Source organism: Oncorhynchus nerka, linkage group LG28 (assembly GCF_034236695.1).
Source record: "Oncorhynchus nerka isolate Pitt River linkage group LG28, Oner_Uvic_2.0, whole genome shotgun sequence".
Taxonomy (NCBI): Eukaryota; Metazoa; Chordata; class Actinopteri; order Salmoniformes; family Salmonidae; genus Oncorhynchus; species Oncorhynchus nerka.
This window is the reverse complement of record NC_088423.1, coordinates 68,826,259-68,844,880: the sequence shown is the minus strand read 5'-3', so window position 1 is coordinate 68,844,880 and position 18,622 is coordinate 68,826,259. Positions and strand designations below refer to the sequence as shown.

At 45.2% G+C, this 18,622-nt stretch overlaps 1 protein-coding gene across 2 annotated transcripts in view; it reads right to left on the bottom strand.

Annotated features, from left to right (window-relative positions):
* Positions 1–10,605, bottom strand: part of LOC115113603 (inhibitory synaptic factor 1-like) — a 52,729-nt gene extending 42,124 nt beyond the window's left edge. The window contains exons 1-2 of one of the 2 annotated variants that reach the window (XM_029641411.2): positions 9,861–10,605; positions 7,332–9,261 (exon numbers count right to left, since the gene is read on the bottom strand). In XM_029641411.2, coding sequence (XP_029497271.1) covers positions 7,332–7,481 — 150 coding nt within the window. In that variant the 5' untranslated portion in view covers positions 7,482–9,261; positions 9,861–10,605. The remainder of the gene's footprint in view (positions 1–7,331; positions 9,262–9,860) is intronic. The other variant, XM_029641410.2, reaches the window with a different exon arrangement.
* Between the last annotated feature and the right edge of the window lie 8,017 nt (positions 10,606–18,622).

The following is an 18,622-nucleotide window of genomic DNA, read 5'->3' as shown; positions in this document are numbered from 1 at the left end:
ATGTGAGTATGATTTAAAGTATCTGTCCTATATCTGAGAGACATAAAAAAGCTCAAGATTTGTGTATATTTTTTTTTATAGTGTAATGACCCATACTCCTATGACGTGGAAATGCCCTATCCAATTCATCCATTTTTTTGAGTGAGTGCATGTTCGTAAGGGGCTCAACTTCCGATGGTGGGGTCACATTCATTTGTAGCCGGACACTACAGACAGAAGTTGGCACATCGGCAGTACCAACTTCAGATGAGTCCCGTGAAGCTTGTGGGGGTCATATAGCAAAACGGAGAATACCATCACGTTTGTGAGAGTCTTAACTTTCAAGCCCAAACTGTTCGGACTCTGCAAACGATTTTATGAGAAGACCGATTTTCTTGATGTCTCCTGGTCTGACAAACACCACTGTAGCTCTGCCATCTTCCACCACAGTAGCAGAAGACCGACATTGGCGGATATGGTGGATTGAGAAGCAGCCCATGCAAAAAATATATCTCTATCTTAAACCGATGGATTTTGATGGGAATATCGATTTCCACGCGGACATCAAATCTAGGGGGTTGAAAATGAGCACCTGAACATGTTAAAAGCCCTAAACAGGTATTTTATCAATTAGCAATTCCCTTAACAATGAATACTTCTCAATAGTTGTCATATTAATGACCAATACATAATACATTACAACATACCAGGACATAACGTCACATAATCATTAACGAATAGCCTATAGATGTTAGGAAAACCTGCTGTATACAGTATGTGGATGTGATTGTGACTGTGGGCACCTGCAGGATAATTGCTGCTGGATAATACCTTCTGAAATGAGTTCTATCCGGAGTACTTGGAACGTCAAACTCTGTCACTCTATTGAAGTTGGAATTTAAAATGGTTAAGGTAAGGGTTAAGGTTAGGTTAGGTTAGGTTAGGTTAGGTTAGGTTAGGTTAGTTTAGTTTAGGGTTAGGATTAAGGTTAGGATTAGGGCAACAGGTTGTCGACACAATGTAAGTTAACTTCTAAAATAGATTTTACAACCTCTTCTCGTGTGTGATATTCTGTATAACAACTGCGATGCATATTAGTCTACAAAGGTTTTAGTAAAAGGACTTGAAAACACGTGCACATTTTGCAATCTGAGTTTGGTGCCAAATCAGAGGATATGAATGGAATGTCTCACTTAAAGGGCACTCCGGTGTGAATCATCAAAAACATTCATAAAACCGGAAAATAACCAGACAATGCATGCCCGGTCAGATAGGCCAACAGACAGAATTGATCAAATGAATCAAATGCCTGATTGAAAGGTTTTTAAAGGTTTGAGATGCTTGGTTGCCTGCTGTTAAAGCTTTTGATAGGACGTTGGGCTTCTCAGAACAATCACATTATGGGCTCATTCTAAACTGGGTCGATTCATGTTACCCAATCATAGCAATGCAGTTATTAATATTTTGCCCAAAACCACGTGAGGTTTTGTAGGTTCCTCAGTCTGTCACAACGAACCATAATGTAATAGTGATCTAGCTGCCCTGAGCGTTTCCCTGGTACAGCCGATGGAGAGAAAAAATTGGTCTCTTGACAAGTAGGTCACCTACTGTATTAATTTGGGTTGCTATTCATACTTTCAGACACATTCATAACCTACATGTCTCCAATTTCTTCTTTGGTATTTGTGCCCCTTCAGAGTGCAGTGACATTCAACCTTGCAGACATTTCACTGGAAGTCCAAAGAAAATGGTTTTGTCAGTGTGAGTACAGTATGCTCAGAGACCATCAAGTAATGTAGCTATTCTATTCCGGGGGCCTGCTTGTGCACGTCAATGGATGCCTTCTTTTCACACCATTAACTACAGCCCACTGGTTTTATTCACAGCTCAAAGATAGGCCAAAAACAATCCTAAAAACGCCCACAAGCACAATTGCTAAAATTGATATAAGCTGTTTCAACCGGTCTGTCGCCAGCCTGTACAGCAGGAGGAACCATTATCTCTCTCTCTCTCTCGCTCTCTCTCTCTCTCGCTCTCTCCCCCCCCCTCTCTCTCTCTCTCTCTCTCTCTCTCTCTCTCTCTCTCTCTCTCTCGCTCTCCCTCCCCCTCTCTCTCTCTCTCTCTCTCTCTCTCTCTCTCGCGCTCTCCCTCCCCTCTCTCTCCTGTATCCTCCCCTGGAGGAAGGGGAAGATTTGCAGCTTCACATTATGTACAAAGATGCATAGCAAGCCCCCTCAAGCCTCTACCTCATGTAATGGTATCTAGTCACAGATAGCTGGCGTTGTAGAAAAGATATGTGGCTTACCAGGTTGATTTGATAAAGGCCAATTTTGTACCTCGCCTGGGCTCTAACCAGGAACTTTCATTATCATCTATGCTGAGTGCAAGGTCCACAGAGAAGGAGAGTTCAAAGGGCCTGCTAATCCACTGGGTTTTACAGGCATGCTGGGCTGGTCAACACACTGGCCCTGCATCTTAAAGTAGCTGTAGCTCCACAGCGGTGCTTGGTAAAAGAGGCTCAGGGGAACGGTATGCCAGCCTGGTGCAGTTTCTTTTCTCTCTCCTCTCCACAGCTCCCTCTCAAGGTTAGAAGCCACTAAAGCTTTAACTCTTTATGTCCCACTGTTAAGGTGTCTCTCTGTTTTACTATAGGAGCGTTATGGGTCATTCTGAGGCGGAACTAGCCAGGCTACTGGTCAATGAGGTCATCCGAAGATCACGTCCGGGTCACTGACTGAGGAACACAGGTATGGAGATGGGGGGGCGGGTCAGTACAGATGATACTGAAGTGGCCCTGTCGTGTTGTTCATGTGTAGAGTTTAAGGAACTTTGCTGGAGGCATAATATCACCAAGTTTAATTGGAGAATTTAATTTCAGCACACAAAGGAGGTCAGACAAGGTGGAACAAATTGACATAGTATTGCTTCACTTCTGTTTTATCTCTGGTTGTACGTGACGCTATAGGAAACCCTTTGGCCCAGTTGTGGCAGGTTTAGTGATCCTATCAACTCTCAGAGGTGACGGTAAGCCTTCAGCATAGCCCAGTGAACTCCATGTGCTTGCAGGGCAGCTGGTGAGCGTTTCCCCAGCCCCTCAGCTTGGCCAAATCCTGCCCTTAATCTTCAGTAAATTGCCTCGCTAGTCGCTACCAGCATGCTGGGCTGGGGCACCCTCACTGGAGAGGCCACGGTAAACTGGGCAGTCAACCTAGGAAACTGGCAGGGAAATGGAAACAGTTGCTTTCTGGGAAACGGTCCACCAGGGCACAGAGACTGATTGTAATTTGTGATAAGTGGGCTCAGGTAAACTAAAGGAAACCAGCATCACCACCTGCAGCGCTAACACATGATTCGTTTGTGGCCACAGGGGCATCTTTTTAACACATACACTGTAGATTTTTTATTTTTTTATTCAACAAAGACCCTTCCAATTACGGCACCTGTTCTCACACGAAACATGTTTTTTTTCAGACCTGAGAGGTTGGGTTGGTGCACCAATTTGCAATTGTCATAATTGTGCTGCTAGGCAATGAGTGTCACTGTGACTGCACACCTAGTGTCCACCCTTTGACACTACAGTTGTCAGGTGGCCTCGTCCCTGCCACGGGGCACTGTCGGCAGGGGAACAGAGAGCAAACAGAGGAGAGGATAAACGTCCACTGCAGAAACAGGAACCTTTGATTTGGATTTAGGGCTTCCTGTGGCTACCTCTGTGTTCTGACCAGATTTGAGCGGTGCTGAGCTCTGTGGCGGTTAACCGAGTGTGCCGACTCCCTTGCCGTCCCCCACCGTGGTGCTGGTGCCCAGTCCAGAATGGATCAGGACGGAGGCCCAGTGGCTCTCTGACTGATCTTCAGCCAGCTGTTTATATTTTGTATTCCTCCCACCGCATCACACGGGGCCCAAACAATGCACCGTTTATAGAACGCCACAAAACATAAAAGTGCTGCTTTCTGCTTTCTAATCAGGTTATTTACATGGCTTTTTCCTTTGTCCATTTTCATTTTTGCAATGTTCCCTTGATTGTTGCTAGATTGAATCCCGAGCTGACAAGGTAAAAATCATTCTGCCCCTGAACAAGGCAGTTAACCTAGGCGGTCGTTGTAAATAAGAATTGGTTCTTAACTGATTTGCCTGATTTGCCAGATCAGTGATTGGGCAGCCAGACTCCGAGTTCTAAGAAATGGTGCATATTGTACTCTGCCAGTGATAATTGTTGTAGGTATTTCTTTCTTCCCTCCTCTCATTAGCTACCTTAATTCTTGCTACTGGTTTTCATGGCCGCCCTATTTGCATTTTCCTCTCACTGAGCATGGAAATCTTCCGTCCTCTGCTATTCGTATGATTCTACATAATGACTAGTTCCACATAATAACAGTTCCCTATTCCCTTTAGGTTCCATCTAAAGACGTGCCTACCACTCGTCTCTCTCTGTATTGCAGCGTGGCTGCTCTTCCCCTCCACTCTCTTACCGCCTCATTTAATGCTTTCAATTTACCAGTCTTATATCTCTCTAATACCCAATATGGATGTTTTCTTACATTTGCTATTCCTCAGCTATTTTAAATAGCTTTTATTCATTTGGATTCAGTTTTAACAAAAAAAAAAATACATTTCATGCTGCAGAGGATGCTGTGATTTTCATTTGGTTCCATTTTTGGCTGTCAGAGATTGTAAGGGTAATGTTGACATGATACCCCGAATTAAAACATTCCTCTACAGCTGCTACTGCTGTTGATTGTGTGGAGAGTATATTATCAGTGTATTTCATTTTGGAGTCTTCATTTAGATTCTGTTTTATTCTTTCTGTGAAATTGCATAATGGGATTCACAAATGTGACACAATTGAATGGCAATGCTGGAAACATCATATCTTGAAGCGCGGCGAGCATATAGCTGCTGTAATACGTTTCTGTATGTAAATAAGATCAATGGCATCTCTCTATGTGACTGCGCTGCCTTCTAAACTGACAGTTATTATGATGACTTCTTCTCTACGGCTTGGTTTCGTTTTATGTATGGTATGTAATGTTGTTTGTATCATGCCTCCATCTCCTCTGCTGTCTTCACACCTCCAGCACAGACCAATATCTGAAATGAGATGAGGCAAGGCTGTGGGTCTAGCTATACTATAATTGACAGTTTTAGATCCACTTCCAAAAAAAACTATTTTGGCTCTGCCATGGTGCCGCTACCTTAACCCCCTTCTCCTAAACTCTGTGAAGGCATGGGGCGACATTACGATAGCCTCCCCTGCTGTGGCCATGGAGCATGTCTGAGATAACCCACATACTGAATGCAGGGCTGGGCCCGGGGCCATGTACTGTCTTGGTCCTGTATGACCAGGGTTCAGGCCTGGCTGTGGAGACAGTCATTTATGAGCTGTTGATACAGTACGTGGACTGACGGGAGCTCTGCTTGTCTTTAACCCTGAGAGCTCTGAAATCAGGCCAGCTCCCTACGGACCTCTAGAGATAATCCTATATTTATCTCTGCTGCCTCCGGATCGCCATACGCCATCAGGCTTCTCCAAACAACATCCTCCAACATGGAGTGATGATCCACCACCCAGTCAGTCCAGTTCAGTTCACATTCACTCACCACGTTACCCTGACTCCCGTTATTGAGTTATTGATTTGGTTTTCTTAACAGAGCCAGTAATTCATCATTTATTTATGTGACAGATGTTATCTATTATGTTATTCATTTCATGTGGCCAAGAATGAGAGATTTTCCGGAACATTAGGCAGCCATGCATCTGCCGGTACATTGAGCACTAATGCATTTTTTCACCTTTTGAACATTTTTCTATTAATACAGTCCACAATGGAATAAATTAGCAAATTGCTAAATATTGATACTACTGCCACTACTGCTGTTGTGGCTAACACAATCTCTTGGTACCAATTTCAATATTTCTATTTGTGTTCCCTTCAGAACGGATGATACATCGGCTGCTGTATTGAAGCACTTTCGGGGCTCTGAAATAAGAACCGTAATACTGTATATGTTGGTGCTGGCAGAGCTAGACAGAGGTAGCTAGTGTTTTTGTTTATAAATAGCTCCAGCCAGCATTATTCCACTTGCAGGAGTCCCATAATCATCAATCACTAGAGCACCGGTGGGGTTTTTTGGACTCAGAGGGAAGCGTGAGCTGTGAGTGAGCGGTGTGGAGCGATGTGAGCCGTGCCCTTGCACCTCTCCCCATGTGAGTACATAAAGGAGGAAGTGGGCAAAAGACTGGGGGAGTCAGGGGAAGGTGGTGGTGATGGAGTGAGTTATGACCCCTCGCTCTCCCACCCTCCCCTTGGTCTGGTCGGACTCTATCCTCCCCTGGGTCTCCAGGGCACTGGGCGTGCCCCCAGCCCCCCACTCCTGGCCCCCTGATCAGAGGGAGGTTGGGACGCAGGTAATAACAGATAGGGTGGGGTTGGAGTGGGGATGTGTCAGAGAGCAACTATTTACTCAGAGAGAGAGAGAGAGAGATATGGAGAGGGAGAGAGAGTGAAAGGAGGGAGAGAGGGAGAGGGGGGAGGACATCCTCTGGACGAGGGGAAAGATAGCAAGGGGCAAGGGGGCAAGATAGCTTTGCATTTACACATGTGTATGCACATTGCACACACAGGTACATACACATGGACACCCACAAAATACACACACACATACACACACATCAATCCTGCATTCTAATATCAATGCATTTTTCAAAAGTACAGTAGACATTCCATAAAGACCCACACGCTGTCACACACTATATGATCCACACACATATTCTTCCTGTTTGCTCATCCCTTTTTGATGCAGACACACACTCTGATCTTTTCATCGCGTTACCATGGCAGTTGTGAAAATACAGTAGATATCCAGCTGATAACAAAATGGTTACGTAACTAGTGCAGTGCCAAGTCCTGTGTCTTACCTAAGCACACCTCTTCTCTCCCCTGTGTTTCTGTTTCAGCCCAGATTCCTGGCTCTGCCCTGCTTCCTCTACAGCCACTATTTAAAGAAGGTTTCATAGGACGCTGAATACATCTAAACGACACTTATCGTTGTGTACACGATGATATCGGAATTAGCCCTTGAATGCCAAAAGGAAGATGGTATTTCTAATTACAGAAGCAGAAACCGATGTTCTCCTGCCACCTGCACCAAAGCCAAAGTGATGTCATCTTCAAATCCTAATTAAAAGCATCTCTATTCTGTGAAATGCATTCTATACACTTCATTCAATGCAATCCTCTCAAGGAGTAACTCCCCCATCTACCTTACTCCTCCAGCCCCCCACCACCACCCGGAACCTCGTCCCCAGTAAGGTGAGACAGTGGCGCATGCTGCCCGCTATAGTGCCTCACCTCCCGGAGTTCCTTGGCCACATCCTTGAGCTCTTTGAGAATGCCGTCCAGCTGGTTGATCACCATCTTCATGTGGCTGCGGATGCGTTCTCTGGGGGTCTGGCTGGGGGTCTCAGAGGTGTCCCGGGCCGGAGCTCTGCTGAGGGACATCCTTCACAGGGCGACTTGGGGCCAGGGGCCGGCGGGCTGAGGGCAGGGGCGGGGGGGAGCCGATTCGGGGTCCATGTCTCTGGCCGCGAGGAGCCTCAGTGCTACTGATCCGAACAGGGGCCCCGGCCACACAGGGAGACCTCAACATCTTAAAAGCCCCTGGACAGCCAAAAGACCTTGCCTGGCCTGAGCGCTCAACCCCCTGGCGTTACCCTCCTCCATCCATGACTCCAGGATGGATCGTACCGAAAATGAAGCCAAAAGAAACATGAAAAAACTCAAGTTAGATCCACGGAACAGGAGGATGATGAAAAGAACAGGAGCTAAGATGGTGTGTGTGAAAACACCTTATATAATAGTGTTGAGCCAGAGAGCCTACTCATCTCACGTGTCAGTGTGTCCGTTTGCATCGGTCTCTGAGGAGGATATTTATTTAGATCGTCTGTCAGAGGAAGTTGCTCTTTTCCCCTCCCACTCACCTTCCTTTACAATCTTATTTAGCGGGTACGATGCAGTGACTTGGTGTCAGCCAGGTTACTGTAAAAGAGTGCATCCCAGGTTGTCAAGCTGAACAAGGGGTTCATGTTCAGCCTCACCTGTAGATCAGAATATCCAAGCAAAGAAAAATAGAACTCCCAGCAGTTGCTCATTTTTTTTTATGATCTTGGTCTACATTATTGGTAGGCAGTAGGGACAAGCTTTGGATTCTAAATATACTCCCTCAGTTTGGAATCTGTCTCTTTTAGGGAGAGAGGAGGACAAATCCTTTTGAAAACAAGAGATATTCCTCCTGTGTCCTCCGCCGTGCAGTGTTCCCTTTCTCTCAGAAGTGACGGGAGAATAAACTCATCTTGAAGGAATAAAGAAATAGCCCACATCAAAAGCAACTTCTGCACACATCCATTTTATGTTCAGATGATGCCCGACATGTGTTGTTCATTTCTCGTCAAAGAGAGGAGTAAAGGAAGGTAGGAGGAGGAGGGGTGAGAGTCTCTCTGTGCGTGTGCGTGTGTGTGTGTGTGTGTGTGTGTGTGTGTGTGTGTGTGTGTGTGTGTGTGTGTGTGTGTGTGTGTGTGTGTGTGTGTGTGTGTGAAGAATGTCCAATATTTTGTTCAGTGGCAGGGCTTAGTCCAGGTGGCAAGAATGAGGATAAACGGACATCTTAGCGAGTAAAATGTGACTAATGAATAGAACGTGCAGGGGAAGAATGACAAACCAACATGGTGATGAACCAGAGGAGGTGAAAGAGAAGGAGGAAGAGGAGGGTCCTTCCCCTGGCGTTAGGGTGACTTGCGTATCCTTCGTGCCCATGCAGTGTCCCAAATCCTGCCCTTTCAGATCCGACTGTTGGTCCACTCTGGTCTGCAGGGGTGTGCCCAGAAACCAGACACCAGAGAAGATAGGAAGAGACGATTCACTTCTCTCTTTCACTCCCCGAGTTGTTGCTAAGGGAATCCAGCAGTCTGCCTGGTTGTGCTGCTGATTGATTCATTATATTTCCTCCTTCTTTGTATCTGTGCATTTCTCCTTTGGTGAATAGTTTTCAAAAAGGCAGAAAGCCCATCTCCATCCAGCAGTAAGAGGTAAATCCCAGTAGCGCGTCCCCAGGGACAGCCGGAGCCCAGGCACAGGCAGGGGGGCGAGACACACACGGAATCCAGGCTGATGCTACTGCCAGAGGGCAAGCTGGCCAATCACACATGACACCTGGAGAGACGAGAAGGAAAGCAGTTGTTTTTTTCTTCCTCTCTCTCTTTTCTCCTCTCTAGGCTCAGCAGCACTGCAAATAGAATACAACAGCAATAGAGCAAGGAAGAGAGGGAGAGAGAGGGAGGAAGAGAGGGAGAGAGAGGGAGGAAGAGAGAGAGAGAGAGAGCGAGAGAGAGGGAGAGAGGGAGAGAGAGGGAGGGAGAGAGGGAGGCAGGGAGGGAGAGAGGGAGAGAGAGGGAGGGAGAGAGGGAGAGAGGGTGATAGAAGGAGGGAGAGGGAGAGAGGGAGAGAGAGGGAGGGGGGAATTTGCCAATTTTTTTAGCTGCTGTGAAAATGCACATCTAGTCTCAGCAGGACTCTCCTACCTTCCTCTTATTAACACCAAAACACAGACACACACACACTTACCTTCTCTCTACATCAGCAGCTGTAGCTGTGTCCAGGGCTTACAGTCTATGCTCCTCTGTGATACTGACTGATTAAATGCACAGGAGGATCATCCAAGCCACACACATCCTGCTAGTTCTCTTGCAGTCTCAATCTCTCTCTATCAAAACACACACTGACACCTTCCTCTCTTTCAGCCACACACTCACATGCTCACACACACACATATTGTACTCCCCGACTTGTTCTCTTTGCATCTACCTCTCTCCCTACATCACTTACTGTCTTCCTAGAGAAAGCAGCTCCAGTCAGAAGGCGAAGAATTAATTCAGTGCCGTGGCTCAATGGAAGGAATGAAGGAGAGCATGTGGAGGATGGAGATGTGGAGGAGGAGGCGCGATGGAGGAGGAGGCAGGATGGAGGAGGAGGCAGGAGGAGGCAGAAGTGGAGGTGGGCGGAACGGCCCTGACAGCACCACTCTTAGACACCAGAGAGAGGAGGCGGCTGAAGAATAGGGACCAGCAGCAGAGTATAGATCCGGCTGCTGCTGCTGCTGATGATGCTGAGGCTGAAGCTGTTGCTGCTGTAGATGCTGATGCTACCGTTGCTCTAGTGACGATGCTGTGGAAAAGAAGAAGCCACTCGCCATCCTCATCAACCTTGCCAGCGTCAGGAAACAGCAGAAAGAGCTACTGCGTACAGAGCTGTGGAGAGGATCTGTATCAGTCAGAGCCCTCTGGAGGCTGCTCCTGACACCAATCTGTCTCTCTCTCTCTCTCTCTCTCTCTCTCTCTCTCTCTCTCTCTCTGTCTCACTCTCTCTCCGTCCCGTCTCTCTGCCCCTGCGCCCTGAAGTGTCCTCGCTGACTGCCGGATGAAGGCAGGCTGATGCCAGGGTTTATCGTGAGGCTCAGGCTCCTGCCAGCACAACTTGCTTTGCTTCTCCGCTCTGACTGTGTGGAGGGAGGAGGGGCCTGGCGTTTTAAAGGCACAGCACTAGCTAGGTAGCTACAGTCTCCTCTGCCTGGATCCTCTCTCCCCTCTCTCTTTCCCCTCTATGTATCGCTCTAACTCTCTTTTCTCAGGATGGACTCTTCGTCTGCTCACAGACAGCCGACCCTTCACTAGGGAACGAGTGTCCAAAAATTGCTGGCTGTTGCATCATTAACACACAAAGCAGGTTGGGGTTGTTATGACCTCATCAGAGAGGGACTGCATTACCTTCCCTCTCCCTACTCTCCTCATTAGGATGTTTTGATCATATCATCTATCTAACCCCTCCAGAGGCAATTATCTTCATGTGAAATCTGTAACAAAAGCACGTTGTGTCTTTTAGCAAAGCAACAGTGGCATGTTTTAGCGGTAGTTTTCAGCAGGTAGTGAATGTAGGTGTTCTGTTTTTTTCCTGTGGGTTTTTGTGGGTAAGTATGCTAAGAGGCCTTGGCATTCTTTTGCATAATTGTTAAGGGAGATGTGCTGGAAATCGAGGTCCAGATGAGTCTGAAGTGAGGACCAGTGTGGTTTGGACTGCCAGGATCACAGACAGTGTACCACTTATTTGAAGGGCTAATTGGGAGGATTCTACAGTAGAACATGTATTCCCTTTGTACATTTGCTTTGATTAATAAAACATCAGCTTTGCATGTTCTCTTTCTCCTTTTGAAAACATCAGTGATAAATACTATACCATATTGAAATACGTCTCGGTGTACCTATAACTCTATATCTCTTAGATCAATACTTCATTTACATATGGTTATCAAAGCATTGACTCACTCCTGCAGGTTCATGCTCTACAGCATCCGTAAAGTACGACCCCACCTCACACAAGAATCGGCGCAGGTCCTAATCCAGGCACTTGTCCTCTCCCGTCTGGACTACTGCAACTGTTGGCTGGGCTTCCCGCTTGTGCCATCAAACCACCTCCAATTTATCCAGAACGTTGCAGCCCGCCTGCTCATTCATACACTCCACTGGCTTCCTGTCGATGCTCGCATCCACTACAAGACAATGGTGCTTACCAACGGAAGGAACTGCCTCTCCGTACCTGCAGGCTATGCTGAAACCCTACACCCCAACCTGATCACTTTGTGCTGCCTCCTCAGGTCTCTTGGCCCTCCTACTCATATGGGAGGGCAGCTCCCACTCAGCCCAGTCCAAGCTCTTCTCTGTCCTGTGGTGGAACCAGTTTCCCCCTGAAGCTAGGACATCTTCCCAAAAACATCTGAAACCCTACCTTTTCAAACAGTATCTTAAACAATTCTCCTCCTCACCTCGAAATCGAAAAATCGAACCAGCACTTGCACTTGACCCCCCCCCCCCCCTCCCTCCCCTAGCTCTCTACTGATAGTTACTTTGTTGAGGAAAAGTGTACCTTCTATCCCTGTGATATGTGATTGTCCCACCTAGCTATCGGTAGATGAGTGCACTAACTGTAAATCGCTCTGCATAAGAGCGTCTGCTAAATGACTCAAATGTAAACATTTAAATGATTGACATCCTTGATAAAGGGAAATATATTTTTTAATTTTCTTAACCAGATAGGGGTCAAAATAGTTTTGAACACCTTGCGAGGATAACGGCACTGAGCCTTTTTCTAAAATGTTTTATGAGATTGGAGAACACATTGGAAGGGATCTTAGACCATTCCTCCATACAGAATCCTTCCAGATCTTTGATATACTTCGTCTGCGCTTATGGACTGCCCTCTTAAACTCAAACCACAGGTTTTCAATGGGTTTCAAGTCGGGAGACTGAGATGGCCATTGCAAAATGTCGAGTTTTTTGGCCTATTAACCATTTTGATGTGTGCTTGTGGTTATTATCTTACTGGAAGATTCACTTGCTGCCAAGTTTCAAGCTCCCCACTCGGCACACACTGGTTGAATCAACGTTGTTTCCACGTCATTTCAATTAAATTACGTTAAGCCAAAGTGGAATAGACATTTAATTGACATCAAATTCCGAGCAACAGCGAGCTCCAAAAGTTTTGTGTGTGTGTGTGTGTGTGTGTGTGTGTGACAGGCGAATCCGTCCATTCACACGTGGCAGAGCATTACGCAGAGCCAGGATTTTCACAAGCAGCTGTCCTTGATCATGTACAGTATTTGACTTGGATTTACTCTTAAATGCAATAACTGTTTTCAATATAATTTTTTTTTGCATTTATTAATTGCATTTGTTATGAACAGTGACCATATCTATTGCAAGTGTATTCATAGTCTATTTTAATGGATGTGTCACCAGTGGAATTCCAGTGGGTTGAAAATAGTTCCCTCTCAGGGATGCCTTCATTGGAAAGAAATGCCATTATTTCCTGCTATAATATATATTTTAACGTTAAGGTCATCCCGACTATTGAGTTTTACTATGAATCTGGAGCGAGTCCAGAGAAATATTGCTTCCACTTAATATTTCTACCCTGGATTTATTGTGCCTGGCCGTTTATGGAGAAGTTTTATAGAACACAATATTTTTCTTGAGGGGCACACACAAAGACGTGCTGAGCGGCCGTTGGTCCAGGGGAAATCAGCCTGGTAATGTACTGTAGACCTATAACGTATCTGGGTCTGGGTGGGGTGTCTTGACTGCCTCTGTTTACCTCACTCATAGTCTACTAATATGATATTTCAAGGACCAAGGATCTTTTTATTACAGTTCCTTTTTTTGTCTTCCTTGGATGCTGTCTACACCACAGCCCCCTGGCTGGCTCTGCTCAGGACGCGTGCAGTAGGATGTATTTCTCCTAATAAACCTGAGAGAGATGAACACAGAGGATCAATAAAGGTAGTCTAGCCTCCCTCTGCCATGTTAAAGTATATGTCCAGTAAATATTTTTCACTTTTAAAAGTTCATATTCTGTTAACTCACACCCAAATAATGTTGTTGACTCATCCTGTACTCGTATTTGTGGCAAAAGCATAAATTGGAGTAAAAACACATCAAAAACCCCTCCTCAAACGTGTATCTCCTCAAACAGAGTGTTTGGAAAATGCTTGCTACTTCCTCAGAGAGGAGGATGAGCCAGCCAATCAGCGGTCTACTCGCATGACCGGTGTATACCAACTGTTGTTGGGATACGCCCACACCATTCCAACACAGAAAAGTTGCTTTTTAAAATGCTTAAAAAGCTTTTTTTGGATGGAAAACAATTTCAATCATTTTGGAAATTAATTATAGGTCATATTTCATATAAATCTGGAAACACTGGGCAGTTACTTGGACGGCAGAGCAGAATGATTTGTGAGTGTTCTAAAGTATCAAGCACCACTTAGATGGAACTAATCATGATTCCCTTTGGAGAGTGATCAAACTTTAACAGGAAAAGGACATGCCCATAAAAATCCGTCTGTGGCATAATCTAACAGTCATTAATTGATTTTATTTACAGAGTGGATTTGTTGTTCCGATCTTCTCCACTGTGTGGCACTGTGGTGTAGTTGTGACGTGGGTAGCTTTTTGTTCTCTGTCAGTCTAGCAAAATGGTGGCTTGAGAGAAGCATCAGAAGTTCACTAAAAAAGGACATTTGAGAATGTTGTTTAAATAGCAATACAAAACAGCGGATATAATCATAGGCAACAATAATAGGCTTATGATATGCTTGTACAAGGATTCATCATTTAGTATAACAGGTTACATTAATTCACAAATCTCTTGGAAGACATTGATAAAATAATGTGCTATTTTGGATAAGCAGTTGGTTATGTCTACATTAGAGGCATATGAGTAAAGGGTCTATACTCTATTGTGGAGGCACCAATCATTTCCTGTAACATCATACCAGTTTGTGAAGACGCAGTGCTGCACAGTGTCTACGGCCTTTTCCCAGGCCCAGGTATTAATGTGTTGTGTTGAGTCTCTGTCATGTTGGGTCTGTTTGTTTTTATGTATGGGAGTTTAAATTATTCTGAGGTTTGATTCGCGGCCAAGTTTGGTCTGTTTGTTCCTGTACCTCAGGGACAGCTCTCTGTCAGGCACCTGACGGGGGATAGGATGGGATGGCGCATCTGGCTGCTGCACTACGCTTGGCCACACTCAGTCATGACCTGTTTACTGTGCTCTGCCTGCCCTGTTCTTTACTCCAGACCTCCCACACCACACACCCACAGAGAGACACAAACCCAAACGCCTTTCCTGCAATCAGCCTATGCTGTTCCTCAATTAGCTTTTGGTTGATGCTGTGTGTGTGTGTGTGTGTGTGTGTGTGTGTGTGTGTGTGTGTGTGTGTGCGTGCGTGCGTGCGTGCGTGCGTGCGTGTGGGAAAGCAGCGAGCAGGGCAGGTCACACACACAGGACACAGTGTGATGGATCACTGCACCATGGGTTACATTCCTGGCCGACTAGCCTTGTTTATTTCAAGGCCAGGTACAAATGCAACCACAACCATGTGTTTTGCACATCTCTCTCTCCTGAGATCACTGTAGTAAGAAGGCCGAATATAAGGGTTTTCCTCTCCACCTGTTGTACTTGTGTGTGATTAGTATATGAGTGTGCAGTTTAACAGGTTCTAAGAAACTCTTTTCGATCGCTGGCCGTTCCCCTCTTATGCTTATTACATCGGTGTCGTGCCGTGTCACAAGCTTCTTGGTCACTCAATATAATGGTCATGTTCTCTTTCTCTCCCTGTTTTTCCTTTTCTACTTGTTTCCCTGGGTGCCTCCTCTCTGCCTCCTTGTGAGATGCTAAGTAGCAGTCCCCCTTTAACCTCACCCTTCTCTCAGTATCTTTGGTGCACCGTGCGTTTGCCAAAAGCTATAAACTAGTGTAATAGAATTGCAGAGGGGTTAGCCAAGATAGCCCCTCACCCCTACTCCTGGCTTCCCAGACAAGTGCTAACAAGCCCAGCGGCCTCATTGTGCATTCATAGAGAGGGAGGCGTGCCAATGTGGTTCATCGGCCCTGCCGTTATATCGCTCTCCTCTCTCTCTTTCTCACTCTCTCTCTCTCAGACACACCTATTCCCTTCTCCTAGCTGGCATTATACTCTTGGCTGTTATACTCTGCTTTCCTTGTGTCTCTGATGAATAAAATGTATGAATGGAAGTCCTGCTTTAAACTACAGTTGTGCTGTTGTTGGTTACTTGTGTGAATTTGTTAAGCCCAGGGAATAGTGACAGCCAGGTGAGATTTAGGTGAGATTCAATGTTATAGGAAGATGTCAATTCGATCACCTGTAGCTGCACTTTATCTCCACACATATCTCTATGTTTCTTAGCGCTTCAATGAAAAACCATTAGACACATATTCTATTCATCTTTATACATAGCCCATACCCTTTAGCCTATTTGTTGATGGCAGACTTCATTCGTCTTCTGTCAAGGTAAAACGTTATGTCTTCTTCACTTACAGATGAGTGGCATGTTTCCCACCATCACTTGATGGCTTTCCAGATCAGGTCCTCTAATATAAATAATTGAAAGTACTACTCTAATGAAATTCATCTGAGGCTGTCAGTCCATTAAAATAGCTATTCTTTGAATAACACCACCAGATATACATGTTGTGTGGCATCGTATTGTTGGCATTGTGCAGTAGGCTACAGGAAACACCTCCATGAACAAATACTGTGCTTCCCTAACATGCCTAACTCCTCTGCAAAGTACAAATGAACAAAGAAAGACGACGTGAATAGCCATGCTAGCCCACTGACAACATGTAGCCTACATCAGCAAGTACAGTAGATAGATAGCATGTACAGCAATTCACAAATGGACAGATAAAAGTCCATAAATGACTGATATACAATATAATGGTGGGAGACCATTATAAAACACTGCCAGTGACCACATAAACTCATTCTACGTGTTTTAACATTATTCATGGGACACTGTTTCATTAATATACCTCTTCCACGTGGGTACAGTAGAAAGGGACGAGGTAAAGGAGGCAGGGGATGTTTATGAGGGAGAATGTAGAAGGAGAAGGAAGTGTGCGACGTTAGAAAGGGCACTTACAACAACAAAAGGAATGCACACTAATATCAGGGGTTTGAACTGTTCAATTCAACAAATAGTGTTGCCACAGTTAAAACTAATGTGGCTGGATTTTCTCCCCCCTCTCAGCGTCAGCCAGAACATTCTTCTAGCAGCACATCAGATGTGGCCTTCGGGTGCTGGCTAATGATGCCTTTTTAATTCCTCAAGAGGAGTCATTACTTTACTCAGATAGGCACTGGGTTTGAAGTGGAAGGTGTGTTGAGACAGCGAAGGGAGGGATTACAGCAGAGGTGTGGAGAAATGTTCCCAGTCAAAAGATGAATATACACACGAGCTGGAGCCTTGATCCATAGGCTAAATTATTAAGCCGGGAAAGGATTGATGGGAGCTGAAGGGTGGGACTAAAAATAACTAAAACACAAGATAACTCATGTAAAAAATACTCCATAAAATAAATATAGCTGGAATTATAGCTGGAACTAGGAGCCTAAGTGTTGTTGTTCATTAGTTTACTCAAATTAGGGGAGGGGCAGTAGGTTTAGGGGAAAATAATGAAGAAGGAAAGGAAATATATATTAAAAAAATATATACTGTATATATTTACCCCAAAAAGGTATATGGTATATGGTATATTGGAAATGATGCAGATAATTACATTGATAGAAGCCACAATCTATCTGCAAAATTAAAGCTGATCTACCCACCAAACCTCCCTCTCTCCCCAGTGCTCAGGCCAGGGTTTAGAAGAGAGACACTGGGGAGTGAGGTGTCCTCCCCTCTAGGGTTGAGTCTGCGTTGTGCCGAGGTCCTGCCATTATCCCTTCGGCTCTTTTAAAGTCGTAATGTGCTGAGGGGATTGGTTGTGGGGCATGATTACAGCTCTCATGATTACAGCTCTCATGATAACAGCTCTCATGATTACAGCTCTCATGATTACAGCTCTCATGATAACAGCTCTCATGATTACAGCTCTCATGATTAAGGCTCTCATGATTACAGCTCTCACGATAACAGCTCTCATGATTACAGCTCTCATGATTACAGCTCTCATGATTACAGCTCTCATGATAACAGCTCTCATGATTACAGCTCTCATGATAACAGCTCTCATGATTACAGCTCTCATGATAACAGCTCTCATGATTACAGCTCTCATGATAACAGCTCTCATGATTAAGGCTCTCATGATTACAGCTCTCACGATAACAGCTCTCATGATTAAGGCTCTCATGATTACAGCTCTCATGATAACAGCTCTCATGATTAAGGCTCTCATGATTACAGCTCTCACGATTACAGCTCTCATGATTAAGGCTCTCATTACAGCTCTCACGATAACAGCTCTCATGATTAAGGCTCTCATGATTACAGCTCTCACGATAACAGCTCTCATGATTAAGGCTCTCATGATTACAGCTCTCATGATAACAGCTCTCATGATTAAGGCTCTCATGATTACAGCTGTCATGATTACAGCTCTCTAGTCTAGGGAGTGCAAGGTGTATGGGTAACCTCTGCTTGGTGGTTTCAGGGTAGAGCAGGACCTATGCAGGAGAGCCACACCACCCTGTCCTGTCCCATCCACCCATCAAATCAAATAAAAAAAGGGAATCAAATGTTATTAGTGACATACAACAGTCAACCTTACAGTGAAATGCTTACTTACAAGCCCCCAACCAACAATGCAGTTTAAAAAAATACAAGAAAATACAAAAAAAATGCAAGAATAAGAGATAAAAGTAACAAGTAATTAAAGAGCAGCATTAAAACAACAATAGCGAGACTATATACAGGGGGGTGCCGGTACAGAAGCAATGTGCGGGGGCACCGGTTAGTTAGAAGTAGTATGTACATGTAGGAAGAGTTATTGAAGTGACTATTCATAGATGGCAATGCAAATAGTCTGGGTAGCCATTTGATTAGATGTTCAGGAGACTTATGGCTTGGGGGTAGAAGCTTTTTAGAAGCCTCTTGGACCTAGACTTGGCACTCCGGTACCGCTTGCCGTGACTAGGGTGGCTAGAGTATTTGACAATATTTAGGGCCTTCCTCTGACACCGCTTGGTATAGAGGTCCTGGATGGCAGGCAGATTGGCCCCAGTGATGTAC